Consider the following 19,468-nt stretch of genomic DNA (forward strand, 5'->3'; position numbering starts at 1 on the left):
CTCATGGATATTTTAAATGTTTTTATTTGCCCATTGTCCCAGGCTATAGAGGGCCTTTTCCCTGAAAAAAAATTTGTTCTAAATATTTTTTTGATGATTACCACTGACAACTTTTTAAATGTTTTCCTACTTGAGAAAAAAATTCCAAAAATTTTTTTTTTCATTTTTTCCCCCCCTCATTCTGAATAAAATGTTTACACCGGCTTTTTGGGTTAAAAATTCAAATGTTTTATAATTGGTTTCGTGTTTTGGGCCTTTTTACATTTTGATAAAAAAATTTTTATAAATATAATTTTAAAAATGGTATTTACAGGCCTTCCTTTTTTGCCCAATTCATTTTAAAATGTAGGCAAAATTAAATTATTTCCTACTTTTTTCTGATTGACATTTTTCCTTTTGTTTTTTTCATTTTTTTTCTTTAAAATTTTTGGGGCAAATATTTTTTGGGTAAAGTTTTTTTATAATTTATTTTGGATTTGTGTTATTATTTTAAATAACACATTGGTTTGTGGGAACATTTTAAAAAGTATCATCCCGAAAAAATACTTTCCCCGGGGCTTTAGCCGAGGGAAAACTTATTTATACGGGGGTTTTGATTTTTTTTACTTTTCCCCACAAACCCATGTGTTATTTATTTTTTTCCCCCGAACAAATACTGTGATTGTTTAAATTTTGTCAACAAATCAAACCCGAAAACAAAAAAAAAACCAAGAGAAGCAATAACAAAAACTCCCCTTACCTTGAAATTTTAAAAGTTTTTACGGGTTTCCCTATTTGAAAAGCTTTTTTTTCTTTTATTTTTAAAGGAAATTGATGATATCTACAATTCTTTAAAACATAAAATAAGCTGTGTTTTTTTTAGAAAAAAAAACACTAACCCTTTATAAGGTTTAATCTGTAAAAATTTTGATCGTTCTGTACCCAAAGGAATATTTTTTCGCAGGGTTTTTGAAAAAGTCCCTTTTTAAAAAATAAGGGATGATACCCTTTACAATTTGTCCCCCAAAACCTTTTCTGTAACTTTTTCACTGGTTAAAAATTGTTAAAAAATCTTTTTTTTTCATGCTTTAATTCGTTGATTTTCCTTTTTGGGACAAAAAATTTTGTTCACATTACAAATTTTCCCGTTAAAAAAAGGGATTTTCCCTTTTTTGGACTTTTTCTTGAACAAAAAGATTTTTATCCCGCAAAAGGAACTTAGTTGAAAAGAACAAAATTTTTGGGAGTAATAGTTATTTTCCGGCGCCCTTTTATGGGTCAAAAAAATTAAGAATGAATCGGGGAAAAAAAGGGGCGGCCTTTTTTTATTTTTTTTAAAAATAGACCACGTAAACCAGTTTTTATACTTTAAAAAAATACTGTTACCTATGAAAACAGTACAAAATTTTTGTAAAGGTGGTCCCACTTGCATTAACATTTAAAAATAACCCCCAGAGGCCTATGGGAAATTAGCTTTTACAAAAAAATTTTGGGGGGTAAAAATTTTTTATTTTTATGACGATGAGCTGTATTCTTAAGTCTTAAATAAAACTTCTATTGTTAAAGTTCTTTTTCTATAATCGGGTTTTTCCTTTGTCCTAGTAGGGTTTTCCCCCCAAGTACAAAAGGGAACCATTTCTTTTCTCTTTTGTTTTTTGTGTTTTAATTTTTTATAAAAGTTTTTTCCCTTTTTACCGCTTCATTTTTTTGTAACTGCCCAAAAACAAAATTTTAATAAAATGATAACCCTTTTTTTTGTTTTTTCCCTTTTTTCAATTAAACATTTTTAAAATTTTAGTATTTTTTTTAAATCTATTTTGGGGTTTAAAAAAAATTTTTGGGAAAACCCAATGTGAATTTTTTATATTTTTTGGGAGAAATCGAAAAATGCCCCTTCTAGGTTTGTTTTTGGCTTAGTTCGGGTCTTTTTTTAAACAAGTTTTTATCATAACGGTTCTCCCTTTTGCGCATTTTTCCCCTTAAAGGGCCAAAAGGAAATTTTTTAATTTCAAATTGAAAGCTTTTCATTTATCACCTTATTTTTTTCAAGTTTTTTTTCCCTTTTTCTTTTTTTTTAAACTCATGTATTTTTTTACGATTTTTCCCCAAGGTTTAAAATTTTGAAAAAGATTTTTGAAATTTAAGAACATATAAAAAGGGGGAGTTTTAATTGTTTTTTTTTAAAATTTTTTTAAAATTTAAAAAATTTACCGGATTTACTTGACAAAAAAAAAATATTCCCTTTACTTTTCAGATAAAATGTAAAAATTTTACTTTTACAAATCAAATGTATTTTTTTTCAATGATTCCAATTGGGGTTTAAAAAATGAATTCTATTTTTTTCCCTTTTTTCTGATATATATAATACTAGTTTGTTTTAAAATATGTGTGTCTTACGAGAGTTTTTCAGTCTTTAAAAGATAAACCCACTTAAAAGGAAAAAATTTTTTATTTGCTTTCATTTTAAAAGTTCAGTTTAACATTAGTTTTGCCGGGGGGCCCATTTGGGAAAGGGGTCTGCCTCTCAACCCCGGATTCATGGGTTGGCCCTTTCGGGGCACATCATGATTCCTTATATGACAAACCCTTTTCTTTTTTTGGTTCCGGGAAGCGGACCGGGGGGTGATTTTATATTTAAATTTTTTATAAACTTTTTTCGCAAACGAGCTTAAATAAATTATTTTAAACTAAAACATTTTTTTTTGCCCCAAAAACGCAAGTTTTGCAGATATTGATTGGGGTAGCGAGAGTTTCCCCAAAATCGTTTTTGTTAAAAATACGCTAGGGGTTTTCGTTTTGGGCCCCGAGGCTTTTATTTAGGGTTTACAGTACCCATAATAATGACTAATCTGTAGTGTTCCCCGCGCTTTTTTTACATTCCCGGGAATAGATATTAAATATTCCCGAACTGTATTTTGTCCTTTTATCCTTTTTTTACGTTAAAAAGTTTTGGGTCTGTGCCTTTTAAGGGTAGATATAATTTTTTTTCAGGGCTATTTTCGATATTTCTTTTCGTAGTTTTTTTGTTCGGTTTTTTTAAATTTTACTGTGGTAAATTAAAAAATAAATTAAATTTTATTTCGTGTCAGTTGCCCCTTTTTTAACAAAAAAACCCTTGAAATCTAGGGGGTACTCATTTTAAAGGGGAAAACACCCCTTTTAATCAGTTGGGTTTAAAAAAAATTTTGGAACAATTAAAAAAAACATATTTCAGTTTTTTCGAGTTACATTTAGAAAAATAATATTTCACAAATTTGGGGTCCTTTTAGAATTTTTTTCTAATTTGTTTGGGCCCCTGTCTAAATTGGTTTTTATATATTACAAATTTTCCCCCCAGCTAGATTTTTGGAACGAAGGTTTGTTCTACTCCCCAGTGCTCGTTTTTGACTTTTAAATAAAATTTTCGATGGGCACCTTTTGGTTTTTCCCAATTTTGTTTTAAAGGGTTTATTTAAATTGCCTTTTGTTTGGGGCGACATTAAATGAACCAAAATAAACCATTTTTCGCTTTAAAAAAGTCAATAAAAACCACCCCAATCAAACTATTCAAAGGAAAACGTAACTCAAAAAAACATGCTATTTTATGGTCTTATTTTGTCTGCTGGGGGTTTTTTTTTTCTTGCCCAATTTCCTTAGGGGAAATTTTAAGAAAAATTTTTAAAAAAAAAACTAACATTTTTAAATATTTTTTAAAATTTGGGAGTTTCATTTACTTAAACTTTGAAAAGAAAAAACTATTTTCTATTGAAATTCAAAATGTTTTTTATTTTGACAAAAAACTAGGGAAAAAAACAAACCAAAAAAAAAACAAAAAAAATTTTCCCGACCCTTGTTACCCTTTATTTCTTTCCCTTTTATTTCCCCAAAAAAATAATTTTTTAAATTTTTAACACACAAAAATTAAATATTTTTACCCAATTTTTTTCTGATAATTAATTTTTGAAGATTTTTAAAACAATCAATCAACGATCCCAAATTTAACCCAAACAATCAATCTTTTTCCTTAAGTTTTAGTGTTTAAAAACCCCCGGGGCACCCCCCCAAAGCCCTTAAAGTTTCATGTTAAAATTTTTACAAGCTTTGCCCAAAAATTTTTCCCAGCCCTTTAAAAGGGAAATTTTTTTCAAACATCTATTTAACATTGAGGTTAGTCATTTCTGGAGTCTTAGTCATTTTACGTGACGATAATCACCATCCGGCCCTACATTAATCTCTTATTCCAATATACAAGGAATAGATTCGGTGCTGGGCTCTTCCCGCTTCATTCGACATTAAATGAGGGAATCCCCGGGTTGTTTTTTTTCTCCTTAACCTTTAGGGGGAAATTTCCCTATGACCCCAAAGGGCGGTAAAATTTGGAGGTTGACAGGGTTTGTTTAAAACGCTCCGGTTTCGCCCCAAAAAAGGGACAGGGGCGGGGCGACCCCTTTTTCCCCCACCCCTTTTTGGCCGGGGGCAGTGTTTCTGGCAGTCCCGCCCAAAATCAACCCAATGCTTACCAACTACAGGAATTTTTTTCTCCCGTTTTTGTCCTTTAGGATCATTTTAATCCCAAAAAACTTTTTAAAATGGCCTTATAAATAAATTTACAGCAAATTTTTTTCTAATTTTTAAAATTTCCCCCTTTTTAAAGATTTTTTAATTTCCTACGGGTAACACGGATATTTTTATAAAATCTTTAGATGTTTTGGGAAAAAGCCTATTTTTTTATTTAAAAAAAAGGTTGGATAAAAATTTTTTTAGATTTTAGACATTTGTTTTATACTTTATGCCCAAAAAATTTGTTTAAATTTCAATTTATCTGTTTAACACATCAAAATTTTTCAATTTTTTTGGAAAAAAATACATTTTTCCCCCAACTTTCGAGGGTTTAAAAAAATGGTTTATTTTTTGGATTTTCCCCACGAAACCCCGGTTTTCTTTGGGGCGTTAGAGATGTTTTTTATTTTCTCTATGAATGACTCAAAAAAAACCGAGTTTTCTATTTTTTTAACAAATTTTTCAAAGGGGGTTTCCGCTTTTCAGAATTTGTTTTCATTAAAATCAACTTCAAATTTTATTCTTTTGTTTCTTTATTTACAAAGAGATGGGTTCAAAATAATCAACGTAAAAAAGAAATGAGCTACGTATATAAATTGTTTAATGCCATCTTTTGGTATACTTCAAACATGAATATATTTTGAACTCCTTAACGGCAGAACAACTGTTTTGAGATAAATAAACAGTACAAAATTATTTGAGAATTTGTTTTTGGCTAGATGCCATCTGAAATCAGTTTGACTTCCTGTAAAACTTACAGGAAAGAACTGAATACAAGAAGAATTATCATTGGTCATTTTGAATTAAAAATTGAAATCTAAGAATCTCATTGGTCTTTCTAAAATAAATAAAGGAAAGTTCTTGCCATTCTGAAAGAGAATGTTACGGATAGTTCTAAAATAAGATTGACAGGATAGTTCTTTAATTTTCTAGTTAAATTGCTAAGATATAAACTCCCACAAAACAATTACACTGCGTTTATATCTCATTATATATATATATAGTTTCTAGTAAACAGTTTATTTTAACTTTTTCGCAAATGCATTATGTTGGTTTTGTCGTGGCGCGGCTCATATCAGGTACCCTCAGGTCATGATGTTAAAAAAAGCTGATTGGTTCATTTTATATAATGTTTATAATTCTAGAATTTATTATCCTTTCATTTTATTTACAATATTTCAAATGTGATTCTTTAATTAATATTGTCAATATTGCATATTATTAAAAGTTTTAGTCAAACGTAATAACAAGTAACAAGGACACTTAAATAAATACTGTAAAAAAGTTGCCCCACTTTGAAGAGACATCAATATGCTAATAATCTTATTTTTTTCTTACCTACATGAAATTACTATATCATTGTATATAAGCATTGCTAACATTTCTATATGTATCGAAAACTTGGAACTAACATATGCAATAAAACCATTTTTATTTCGGCCGAGTATCTTTTTTAAAGATATTTCTTGTTATTTGATAAAATGAATAAATATTTCTATTCAACTCTAAAAATCATCGGGATGTGTACAGGGAGACTTTTGGAACTAATTCTTGTATGTGAACTTGTTTCATTTCAGAATATTTCACTTTTTGTTTGACACCATAGGAATGATCCCACGTATGAAATATAAATGTATATCTCCGATTCTTTCTTACTAATTGTCTGGATTGAAACTCAAGACAGACCCTTTTTACAATAAATGGTTGCTTACTGAAATGTTTACATGTCTGTTTAATCCGGAGTGTGACACCAGGATCCAGATTATCCATGAAATATTGAGAGTTAGGTACATAAACAGCATTCGGGTGGTCCTCTGGCAGTTGTCCTTTGTAAAACATTGGTGAATTACTTGTAAAATGAATCTTTGTCCTTTCAGTATCGGCATCTGTTATGTTATTATAGATTTTAAATTGCTTTGTTACATACAGTGGTCCAACGCTGTGAATTGCACTAGCATTCGGTAGAACATTTCGGGCATTTTCTATCAATTGCTTTATAAATGGATGCTTTGGTCTGCATATGATTATTCCATTTTGAATACTGAATTCTATTTTGTAAAGAAGTAAGCTGTGTTCAAAAGGTTCTGCTGGGATAATACATGAATACTTTAAAGTAACTTTATCCAAAGGTCGGAGAACAAGTACATCCAGGTCCGAGTAAACGCCTCCATACTCATATATTGCAACATAACGTAGTAAATCAGCTTTCTTTACACTGTTTCCAAAACCATTGTAAGTCGCTAACAGATCTGGGTGATGTTTCTTTATCAACCGTTCACCGGATTCGAACGTCCAGAATTTGTACTCCCAATCTGGATTTCTGGACACAAATAGTCTAATATTTAAACTGTATGATGCAGGAACATTGATATATGTAAAGATTTGATGAATGATATGCGGGATTGTGCGGTTGTCGGTTTCTGATGTTGGAAATTCCATTTCTTCACTAGACTGTATCATTCTCACTTGGAAAACGTCCACGGATGACGCTGAAAATATATTTTCAATAAGTTACTCTGCATGCTAAAATAAAAGTAATTTTGTGTTTATCTAGAAGTATACAAGTCATTCAAATGTGCGCACACAAAACGTATCAATAGGGTTGTTTTGATTAACATACAAGAGATGTAAAACACTGACAAAAGGAAAATGTTTTCTGCTCTTAATTATGATTATATTTATTCAAATGTATCTACAGGGTATGTAAGTCAAGTCACGTGACTTGCGAGATTTTACGATACTTTGCACATCCGGGTACAAATAAAAATCAACATTTCTAATCTATATAGGTAACACTTGTATGCCGGTGTAAGCAGTATATTGTAACTCTTTTAAAGATACTTTTGATTTTTCATTGCCTTTATAGTACAGCAAGCGTTTTTTAATCAATTAAAGGCACAGTATGCTTCAGAAACAAACACATTTTCTCATCTTCAGAAAGGGCAAACATTGGTTTTAAAACATTTAAGATATATTTTAGAGCATGGTTGATGTTAATCACGCAAAGGAAGTAGCACTGAAAGCGAATTAGTGATCATAAAAGTAGTATAAATGTAAACAAAATAGTACTTTAACCTCCATACAAAATACTAAATTACTGTAACTGTACTTATTGCAAAAATACAATTCAGGTACGTTGTCCAATGAGTAACTTTTTGAAAAACTATCACATGACACATAAAAATAAAAAGATTTTGTGAAATAAAAGTAAAACATTTTCTGGTGCATAATGGGGCTTTAAAACAGTGTGTTTGTTAAAGCAACCAATCTTCAAATACAACTACCAATTATAATACATTTAAGCTACTAGTAAAATATCAAACTTGTTAATTTTTTAACTTACAAAAATGTAGGTATAACTAGAAAAAATACTTTGACTTACCATCGCCTGATTTGGTCGGCCAAAAGTAGAACATAGGCAGAATAACAACAACAAACAGTAGTAAAAAGTATCTTTTCCTTTTAATCATCCTTTGCCAGTTCATTAAGATGTCTGAAATATAAAAATATGCATCAATTAAAAAAGCTGTAAAATGAAATGTTCTGTAATTGTAACCAAACTTCATAAAATTAATGTCAAATGTCAGTGCAATTTCTGATGACGCCAATACCAGTACAGTTTCCGTTCTTAATAATAATAAAAAGTTCTATGACGTCATTTCTCTTGAAGTATAAATCACGTGGTAAATTGATTGTTGTGTAATTTAATAATATCAAAAGTACAAGATTAGTTGAAATGAATAAAATTATTTGAAACGATTACTTACCCAAGTCTTTGTTGTTTTTGTTTGTGTGTTTTTTTGTTTTTTTTTGTTTTTTTTTGTGTTTTTTTTAACGTTAGATAAAACAAAATAGATCTATCTTTTAAAAGTTCTTTTCTGAGACAGATGTTTTAAAATAAAAACAAAAACAAAAAACAACAGTTAGAAGTGATAAAAATTGAAATGCTTTTTAACAGTCATGTTCACACTTAATGAAAAATTATAAAATAAATAAATAAACAGTTGTAGTAATGAAATAGTATCACCCTTTTAGCTAAGAATGAAAAATAAAAGGCATAAACATATGGTTAAGGTATTGTTTTTTATAAATTGGCCACTCTTGAAAATTATTCTTTATAAATCTTGATAAACATTTGTACATGCTCATGCATTTTCATAAGTTTTATATGCATTACCTAATCATTGGAGAGTTGACTCAAGGAAGAAATGCGCTTTAAGAAAACGTTTTAGAATATCACATGAAGGCAGACATAAAGAATTCATGAATATTCAGGATGTTTTTTTTTTCATTTGAGTGAAATATGGAATATATTTTCACGGAACATGATAAAATGCCACATATTTTCACGAGCCGGGACGGCGAGTTAAAATATGTGGCATTTTATCATGTTTTCTCTTAATCAAATTGGTTTGCGGCATTGAAATAGCGGCCTTGTTTCACTGTTTTTGCACGCGCAGTTTTAAAACGTCTGTACAGCGTTAATGACTTAATAAATGATATTGGTGTACGGATTTATTTCTTCTTAGACTTTTTTCTATCATTCTAGATAGTTTTCAAAACAAAATTCAATAAAAAATTGGGTTTTTATTATTTACCAGATTTTTCAAACAAAATGGTGAAAGAAGTCCCCGAAAACAAATATGAGTTTTGACTCCGCCCACTTTCATATTTATATTTCATATTTATTTTTAACAAATATGAAATATTTTTGACTGATAAAGCCCCATATTTCATGGGTTAAATTAAATATAGTCCGTTAAAGGAAAATATAATTAGATTAATTTCATGCTTCTTTGAAAAAAATAAAATTATTTTGTTTGTTATATTGAACAACAAAATGTCAACACTATTTTTGTTTTGTTTTTGTGAGCACGGTGGCACTGAATCGAGGATGGAGTCAAAAAAATAAATTGAATTAATTATAATCGTTTAATTGATAAATTAATTAATTCATTTATTGGGGTGTGCTATTTTGTAATATTGTGAGTAAATCTTGAAGTACAAAAATTCATCATGTATATACTATTAATGAACAATATAGAATACTAAACTACTTAGAGAAAGAATATTTCAGAATGAACATGAAAATAACTTTTTTGAAAGAAGATGAATGAACATGAAAAATTATATTACTGTCTAATTTATTTCTAGGTTACAAATAGAAGATAATTGAACATTATGACTTGATTCGTGTTCACTAAAAGAAATCAATTAAATCAATTTTGCAATTACCTTATTCAGAAATCGAACCTGACCTGGGTTTTGATATAACATACTAACATGCCAAATATAAACACAATCAATAAAAACCTTCAAAAGTTATGCTACGGAAACCAAGTATCTACCGGCAAACGGACAGACAAACAGACGGACGGACAACGCCACACCATAATGCATCCCGAATTTATCTTAAAACATGTTTCCTTTTACGGAACATGGTTATGAAAAAAATAGCACATAAAAAAATATATTTTACATTATTAAAGGTCCAAAAAAGCTAAAACCGTAAAACTTTATATTTTTTACATAGATCAGTACTTTAAAACAGAAAGATGCAAAAGATAATTCAGAAATGTACTCGGAAATAAAATGAAAATCGTCTTTGTATGCTATTTTAAACCAGATTTTTGTGAAAAGCGTTGAACGTTTTTCAATTTTGAGCTATTCTAAACAAACGTAGTGAGCAAACTAAGTAAAATTTTGCACACGAGTAATTTGGTCTATACCTTAATGATGTGGATTATAAATTTCAAGTCCCGTCAATTAAAAAAGACTAAGTGGAGTCCCTTTAATCAGATATAACATTTCATATCATTTCTTTTAATCGATTTCTATTGAAATATGAAACATGTCATTTCATACTATGGACTGAATACTGAAGCGACGTTTTATTGATGTAAGGTTTAGGTTATCAATATACTTTCAGCAATCTGAGCCGCGTCACGACAAAACCAACATAATGGGTTTGCGACCAGTATGGATCCAGATCAGCCTGCGCATCCGCGCAGTCTGATCAGGATCCATGCTGTTCGCTATCAGTTTCTCCACTTGAAATAGGGTTTGTAAGCGAACAGCATGGATCCTGATCAGACTGCACGAATGCGCAGGCTGGTCTGGATCCATGCTGGTCGCAAACCCATTATGTTGGTTTTGACGTGACGCGGCTCATCTAAAGTTGTGTCAAGTTATGTTTAACGTAATACAAAACATTAATTACGTGTACAGACATTTTATACTTCGTATTTCTCTCCCGCAAGGTACGACATTTTATTTATAAAACAAGCCTACTTTTTCTAAAGTACTTTTAAAATAAGTCGGAAAAAAATATGTTTACTTACATCTCTGAAAATATACACCCAATTTTATCCGAGTTCTTTTCATTCTTTTATTTATTTATTTTCAATTTGTTATATTTTTTTAGAAAACAGTGAATTATAGTTATCTGACGACGTCTTAGCATATATCACAAAAAATGTTCTAACAAACAACCTTCAAATTGTTGAAATCAATTTATGTATCTGTATATTGCATTCAGATTGAAGGTGTTAAAGTTAACGCGTATTCAAATGATCTTTATTAAAATATTTCAAGGTTTGGAATAGAAAACGTCCTATTCATAACATATTGAAACGTGAATTGGTCTATAGTGAAAGGTCTTTTATTACAGTAATAGTTACGTTTATAGCTTTTAGTATTTGATTTTATATCAATCACTAAAGAAGAATAATTTATATGGACGTTGTTGTCAAATTTATACTTTATTTAAACAACATTATATAAAATACATGTATACAGCCATGCCATAAGAATTATAAGAGACTAAACATCTAAAACATAATAGCATAAATGTTAAAAATCAGTAAATCTATTCAAAATAACCAGCGTTCTAAAAGAATATTGAGATCTATGCACTACTAGAATATTGGAAAACTATGGGAAATGTGACCATTGTATACCTATCCACTTAAATCAATACTTTTAGGAAGGATTGATTATTCAAACAAATCAAACACAAATGAATATGTATCCATTTACCGAAAAAAATAACAGAAATCAAAAGCATTGTCAAAAAATCTTATTTAGATTTAAACAAAGGTTACTATATGTTATTTTGGTTTTGGAGTGATATTATGTGATTTATATCACCCGAGCCGGTAGGCAAGGTGATATTTTATCTTGGAAGGTAATATATCCACATATATCACTCCAAAACCAAAATTATAATTTTATTATCCTTCCCCTGCCGAGTAGGACGATTTTAAAATAAATCATTGCCGATTCAAATGAAACGTCGAAATAAGATTCCCTTTAGATACCCCTTCAGCGCAAATTGACGTCACCGGAGCGCAACATCGAACCTTACGCGCATCGTCACGGCGCATGTTGTCTACAACGTGGGGTATCCAAAAGGGATATTTGATGTGTGTATTACCTGTCTAGCTCGGTAATATCAATTTTTTTCGGCGGATCAATATCCAATCAAAAAAAGGGAGGGGGTGGGCACTTGGTGTTAACTTATTTCGAAAGGGGCATGGCCATTAACGTAGTCGTGGTTAAAATATTTTTAACACGTTTGTTTATGTTTTCATTCTTATAGTCCTGTACGTATATCAATTATTGTCATACATTGCTTTATACTACACAATACATAACACCAAAGACACGTCAAAACAAATCAAATCATGTTCACGGTGTGTGCCAAAACTGCAATATAACTTCAATTAAATAATTTCATGAACAATTAACTAATTGTTCGAAACTGTTACAGCATGTACGAGGCATCGCAGATACGATCTCTCGTATTAGATTGTACTTGTTACCATTGACCCTCCTGGATTTTTGTAACAGATTTGCACTTGATTATTTTTCTAACTGCCCATTCAAAGTTTAGGGGACTTCGATACGAATCTGCAAAAATTGCGCTACTAATGTCATAACTTGGTTAGACTGCACGAATGTACATACCGGATTGGCTCGACACTGGTGGCAAAGACTACTCCAGGTCCTAAAAGGTTAAGCAACTGTGCAGAAGTTTATTTTTGAAGATGGTAATTAGCAGTAATATCCACTTGCATAGATAACTCATTTTGATTTTTAAGCCATTTGCACGTGTTTAAACGTTATGGGTTTAAGTACACCGTGTCATGTGGAGACTTACAGCTTGACACCCCCACTTGCTGTTTCAGGTACATGAAAACATCCGAGTAGAACCACAGAGCTTCCGTATAATAGCCGAATGGCTACCACATATGAGCCGCGTCACGACAAAACCAACGTAATGCATTTGATACCAGCATAGATCCAGACCAGCCTGCGCATCCGCGCAGTCTGGTCAGGATCCATGCTGTTCGCTATCAGTTTCTGTACTTGTAATAGGGTTGGTAAGCGAACAGCATGGATCCTGATCAGACTGCGCGGATGCGCAGGCTGGTCTGGATCCATGCTGGTCGCAAACGCATTACGTTGGTTTTGTCGTGACGCGGCTCATATAAAAACAAAGTTATTGGCGGGATCAGTGCCAAAGAGGCGGAGGGCCAGTTATCCAATAACAGCTACAATTAACACTTGGTCATGGAACAGTCATGAAGGAGTATGAAACAGATACACATAGATGGATAGACGTAAATTTTTATTTGAAATTAAGAACATAATAACATAAAATGCATATTAATAAGCAAGGTAGCACAACAAGTACAATGTACATGATTATATCTTTGTTTATTTGTACATATACAAAATCCAATTTAATAAGTATCATGCTTAATTGATGTAACTGTCATAGTGAACAATCACATGTTATTAATGAAGAAAGAACAATAGAACAAATAAACCGCAGACATATTTAATGTAAAGACAATACTTTAAAATGTTAACATATGTGTATTTCTGCGTAAAACACAGAATATAAATTGGCAAAAAAAAAAACAACATTTATGAAATCAGTCATTTATTTTGAGCACATTATAAGCACCTAAAAGTGGTAATAAATCAAGTTTAGAACGATTTTCTAGAAAGCTATCAAGCTTATAAACATACCTTGGTATCCGTTCCTGGAACCAACCAGTACTGAACCATAAGAGTCCAGTTTTTTATCAATAACTTAACAAGTTGTGTTTCTTGTTACATGATAAATAACATAATTCCATATTACATATGGCAAATACAAAAATGACATGAATGATTGACCTTACAGAAAACAAGTTAGCATATTAACCATCTAAGTGTGAAGCTTCCTGCATTGAGCCTGAACCCGCTACCTGAGGCCAACAATCCTACTATTGAAAGTCTCATATCAGCAATCCTTAGATTACTAGTGCAATCCTTAGATTAATAGAGTGCAATCCTTATATTACTAGTACAATCCTTTTATAAGCAATCCTTTGATTACTAGTGCAATCCTTATATTACTAGTGCAATCCTTTTATTACTAGTGCAATCCATATATAAGCAATTTTTAGATTACTAGTGCAATCCTTAGAAATTTTTTTTTTTATATTGCACTAATTACTAGTTCAATCCTTTTATTAGCAATCATTTGATTACAAGTAAAATCCTTCCATTACAAGTGCAATCTTTTTATTACTAGTGCAATCTTTTTATTTCTTAGTGCAATACTTATATCAGCAATTTTTAGATTACTAGTGCAATCCTTAGAAAAGACATTCTGATATTGCACTAATTACTAGTTCAATCCTTATCTTAGCAATCTTTTTATTATTATTTATATATGCAATCCTTTCATTACTATTGCGATCCTTATACATATATAAGCAATCCTTAGATTACCAGTAAAATTCTTATATTATACTAGTGCAATACTTTTATTAGCAATCCTTTGATTACTAGTGAAATCTTTATATTACTACTGCAATTCATTTATCATCAATTCTCAAATGACTAGTGTGATCCGTAGATTACTACTGCAATCATTAGATTACTATTGCAATCCGTAGATTACTACTGCAATCATTAGATTACTATTGCAATCCGTAGATTACTACTGCAATCATTAGATTACTATTGCAATCCGTAGATTACTACTGCAATCATTAGATTACTATTGCAATCCGTAGATTACTACTGCATTCCTTAGATTACTATTGCAATCCGTAGATTACTACTGCAATCATTAGATTACTATTGCAATCCGTAGTATACTATTACTAGTGCAATCCTTACATTACTTTTACAATCATTAAATTACTGTAACAATCCTTAGATTACTATTGCAATCCTTACATTACTTTTGCAATCCTGAGATTACTGCCGACATGTTACTTGAAGTATATGGTCTTATTTATCATTATAAACTATTCCATGAGGATGTAGATGATATATAAGATAATGGAACAGGTACATGTCCTGGGGAGGGACATAGTGGAATGATACTGCATAGTCACTCATTGATTCTTCTCCCTGAAATATTGATAAACAGAACATCAAGATATACATTTAGATTCTATGTAAATGATATATAATCATTTGACATTTTAGAGCTGATCCACTAAACAAATGAAAAATATGTGATGTCAAAATTAACATATTTATATAAGTGAACAAAATCAAAGGATAAATATTTTGATAGAAAATATAGCTTGTTGTTAGAAAACATTTATAACCGTTACCCCGCCGCCAAAGATCTTAAATGATCTTTCAATCTGGACTAAACGAGTCAAATTGTTTAATAAGTACTGACTGAATAGTATACAGGACAGACCGTTATCAGACGACTGATCTTGGTCACGTGATTAGATTCAATTGCTGCCAGTAGGCTAAAGGTAGTGATATTCTTTTTAATGAGTATATTCATTCCAAGAAAACTATTGGGGTTTCTTATGATCTTATGTCATTTTATAGTAATTGTATCTATTTCATGTACACCATTTTATTGACCAAACACCTTTTAAAATTGAAGGGAATAAAAAATCATAAAAAAGAATGATTATGGTTTAGTTATGGTTCTGTGACTCACCATTTTAGCTCCATTAGCGTCATATGGTTTATACCATGACGGGTACTGGCCAATCACGTGAGCTTCTGGATGAAAGCAGTGAAATCTACTTCGACCATACTTATCAGTTGAATTCCCAAGACGAACACCAATGCTTTGCATGCAAGCACCGAAATCAACATCTTCAGCTGCATAACTTGTATTGCACAATTTAGGATCTTGGCCATATTTACCGTACAAACTTAACGCTTCTTTACTTAATACATAACCCGCACCTCCGCTTGTAAAACCTTGTTTTAATATGGTTTTAAAACGGTGGCCAAAGAAGACTGGTGTGTTTGGGTCTTTGTCCGATAAGAAGTATCTAAGATTTTCTAAAATTACGAAAGTATCATCATCTGCTTTTAAAAACCACTCGGCGTCGTTGAAATGATTTTGAAATATGTAAGTTAATGCGTGCAATGTTTTTCCACTTAATTTTAGATAGCCTTCCTCTGTGTCAAGTCCTATTGCAGGAAATGTATCGTCTGTTTTAGAACTGAAGAATAAAAGTTTGTTGCACTTATGTCCCCATGTTCGTCTAACATGTTCAGCCTTCAGTGTCAAGCTTACATGTGTTGTAAGTACAAAACAAAGCACACGGATCTTTCGATGCAGTCCTGTAAAGTTAGCGTTTGTTTCTGAAAAATGAAACAATCAAATGATTATTTTAAGACTTACGTACACAGCAGACGACAAAAGTACTTTTGCCTTGTTTATGTGTCTGAACTTTGAAAACAAACTGCAAGGTTAATTCAAAACACAATTAAATATTTGCGTGTACTGTAGACAATATATCGGTTGCAATATAATTCCAAAAGATATTATTGTCAAATCATTCAATATCCAGACCTGACCTGCTGACTGTATAATGGACTTTCCTTGCCTTCAATATGGAACAATCCATTCAAATTTTAAGAGATTTCAATATCAAAATACAAATAAATACAGTTTCCTACAGTATACAGCCTGGTCGGACGGATATTCCTACTGATGGCAAAGGCTAACCACTTCCGGTTCTAGAAGGTTAAAGGTTAGCTGTCACGTCATTGTTTAAATGAAGTAAACCTACCTCTGATATAACTGTTATTAGATGTCGCTGTTTTCTTCATCAGTGTATTAGCTCGAGGAATTGGTCCAATGTGCTTCTCTAGCATTGTTTGAAGACTAAACGCAGGTATTTCATCTATTGAAAAATGAACACAAGGGTTACATATAAATACATACTTATTTAGCATTTAATAAACATACTTTACACAACTGATAGATTGGAGAATGCTTTAAAATATTCTATTAGTGCTAACGGGTAATTATGTAAAAACTTGCGAAAATGAAATAAAATGTCAATTTTCATTAACATAGTTATGACGTGTGTAGCATTTAAAGGTTTTGTACAAAATCAATGAAACTTAAAAATTATCTTCAGTTAGGATCTATCAAACATAATTAAAATGAACATGTATAAAAACAAGGAACGACAACTCTGTATCACAATTTGAAGATGCAAACGCAAATCAATAAAGTGACTTATTTAATTGCTATGATCATAGTTCAAATCATTTACTATTAATCTGCCAAATTTGTGTAATTAATTTGCCATGTTCTGAATTTTGAAGATTTAAAGTCATTCAATCTTTAGAACATTTCAATATAAGGCCTAAACTACAAGAACGGCTACCAACAGTATAGAGCCTGGTCAGACTACGGATGGGCAGACTTGTCTGGCTCTATACTTTTCAGTTTTGATTCCAACAGTTTAATATAAAGACTGGTTGGTGGAAAAACTTCCATTCCTTTGATGTTTTTAAACTTTGTACATAAAAAAACTATGCAACCGTGCTGTGTATTATCACCCGTGGTGACCCCATTCAAAAATTTACAAAAAAACGTGAAAATAACAATTTTTTATATAAAAAGATATATTTTTGTTACTTAATTCTTTTGAAATTATTAATCGTTTTTAAAAAAATATGAAATCTTTTTAAATGTTATATTAAGAAAAAAATTACTGCTTATTTTTAAAAACGTACATTTTAATGTGTTTGGAAGAGTCTGAATGATGGAATGTGTTTACGGGCCCAAATACGGAATAAAAACATGTTAAAAAGGAATTTAAAGAGATATCAAAAATTTTATATTTGGGGCCCTATATAGAAAAACAGGGAACCCAGGAGTGTGGGGCAAACAAAACGAAAATTTTAAAATAAATAAAAACCCCCTTATGACATATTCGTGATTTGTCGCCAATAACTCTGAATAGGAACGTCTTCATTTTTATCTTAAACATCCTTCCTTTTCTCCACTGCCATGCCATCTACTGTATGTCAGAAACATTTCGTTTTTGTGACATTACAAATAAAGATATTATCTAATAACATTCACACAGCGATACACGAACACTTTAACGTCACGAAAATATGTTTTATATGTGTTATTAACACCGTAAGTCACCATTTATGGATCGATTTTTAAGTCCTCATTTTACAAACCAATATGTTCATATTGTGTTTATTGAACGTATCGGTTACTATGTCACTATAAATAGCACAATACACACTGCGCAGCGTGTGTAAAATATTATGTAGATTTACTAATAATTTTACACGTTTACGGTTTACTGTCCATATTTAAACTAATTTAAACTATTTCTCTTGCATTTATATTTTTATTACACAACATATTTATTCATTTATTGACAACATTCAACCTGTTGTTTTTTATTGATTCATACATTTATATAATGATATTGAATCAGTGCTTAGTGCCACATCATTAATTTTATTTCGTTTGGGAAATTCTATGGTTAGATAAATCTTCTTCATTATATTACTTTTAACAAACAAACAAAAATGAAATAAAAAAGTAAAATAAAAAGAAATATAAAGCTAACATGTCGGGTAGATCTAGAGCTAGGCCTACGTACTGTATGTCAAAGTAAAACAAATTAGGATCTACAGTAGATCTTAATTGGATTTATTTTTATGAATTTTAATTTAAGATTTATAAATAAAACGGTGTACCTATAGTCAATTCAGGTAAATAATGTAATTTAATAAAAATATACAAATGTAGCCCAAGAATGCAATAATCTTGAGTACATTTTAATGTGATAAGAAAATATATCTATGACAAATTGAAAAAAAATGTTTCTTAAATTTATATATTTTTATATATTATAAAGCAAGCAACACATTAAGTTTTTTTACATTATTTTTTGTATTATTATTAAGAAAGAAGTCTTCTGCCAAACTGGCAAACTTCTAAATAATTTGCAATCATTATACATATACGTACATGTACATTTTATATATCAGGCCGAGTTAGATCTTTTTTAACGGTGAACCATTATATTTTTCTGTATGTTCTTGTTTGTAGAAAAAACAACAACAAATTTTGTGTAAAGTTTGAATAACTAACTAGAGCTATAACTATTATATAACATTGGGTAGATTTTACCGAAATATGAAAAATAAAAGAAAACAAATAAAAACAAAAACATCTACCGCTATATAGATCTAAATGATGACTTTCTTTTGCCCTTTTTTTGCCTTTTTTTTTGTTTGCTTTTTTAAATGGCCGACAAAATTGAAAGTCTATATCTAGCCTGTTACTTCTGCTTCTTATTGAATAAATTTTGATATATTTGTGACATAACAGGGAATGAGTGAAAGATACATGTTGACCAGTATCAATTAGTTTATGATATGTTCGATCTCTGTTTTACCGTAAGTACTGGATGGTCAACGTGCTACCGCGAGTAATAGAGTGCACCCAACAGTAACGAGGGGCACATGGGGCAGTCGGTTCGAAATTCGGCTACTTATAGGCCTATTTACTGTTAACCTCTCGGTCACGAGGTGTTTTTAATGTCCTAGTTCACTTTTAAAAAAATTTTAATGAGAAAAAAAACACTTTACTTAACATGGTAATTTTGTATTATATAAGAAAACTTAAATA

General features: G+C 30.7%; 2 protein-coding genes across 2 annotated transcripts; both read right to left on the reverse strand.

Annotated features, from left to right (window-relative positions):
- Positions 1 to 5,557: 5,557 nt before the first annotated feature.
- LOC132754922 (uncharacterized) lies at positions 5,558 to 10,983 on the reverse strand. Its single transcript, XM_060745681.1, has 3 exons — positions 10,860 to 10,983; positions 7,901 to 8,011; positions 5,558 to 7,007 (listed from the first exon to the last, which is right to left on the reverse strand). The coding sequence occupies exons 1-3, from the start codon at positions 10,900 to 10,902 to the stop codon at positions 6,031 to 6,033; spliced, it is 1,131 nt and encodes a 376-aa protein (XP_060601664.1). The 5' UTR covers positions 10,903 to 10,983; the 3' UTR covers positions 5,558 to 6,030.
- Positions 10,984 to 14,597: 3,614 nt separating this feature from the next.
- LOC132754916 (glycoprotein-N-acetylgalactosamine 3-beta-galactosyltransferase 1-like) lies at positions 14,598 to 16,697 on the reverse strand (the record flags this gene model as incomplete). Its single annotated transcript, XM_060745667.1, has 3 exons — positions 14,598 to 14,937; positions 15,494 to 16,152; positions 16,584 to 16,697. Coding segments are annotated over 3 exons (896 nt in total), but the record flags the coding sequence as incomplete, so codon positions are not given.
- Between the last annotated feature and the right edge of the window lie 2,771 nt (positions 16,698 to 19,468).

Source organism: Ruditapes philippinarum, unplaced genomic scaffold, assembly GCF_026571515.1.
Source record: "Ruditapes philippinarum isolate M1 unplaced genomic scaffold, ASM2657151v2 ctg16435_1_1_1_1, whole genome shotgun sequence".
NCBI lineage: Eukaryota > Metazoa > Mollusca > Bivalvia > Venerida > Veneridae > Ruditapes > Ruditapes philippinarum.

Excerpts from the sequence above, each read along its gene's own strand:
- LOC132754922 (XM_060745681.1), bottom strand. The coding sequence starts at position 10,902 with ATGAAAAGAACTCGGATAAAATTGGGTGTATATTTTCAGAGAT. Across the intron at positions 8,012-10,859 it reads GGGTGTATATTTTCAGAGAT|ACATCTTAATGAACTGGCAA; the intron begins GTAAGTAAACAT and ends TTTATATTTCAG. Across the intron at positions 7,008-7,900 it reads GCCGACCAAATCAGGCGATG|CGTCATCCGTGGACGTTTTC; the intron begins GTAAGTCAAAGT and ends ATATATTTTCAG.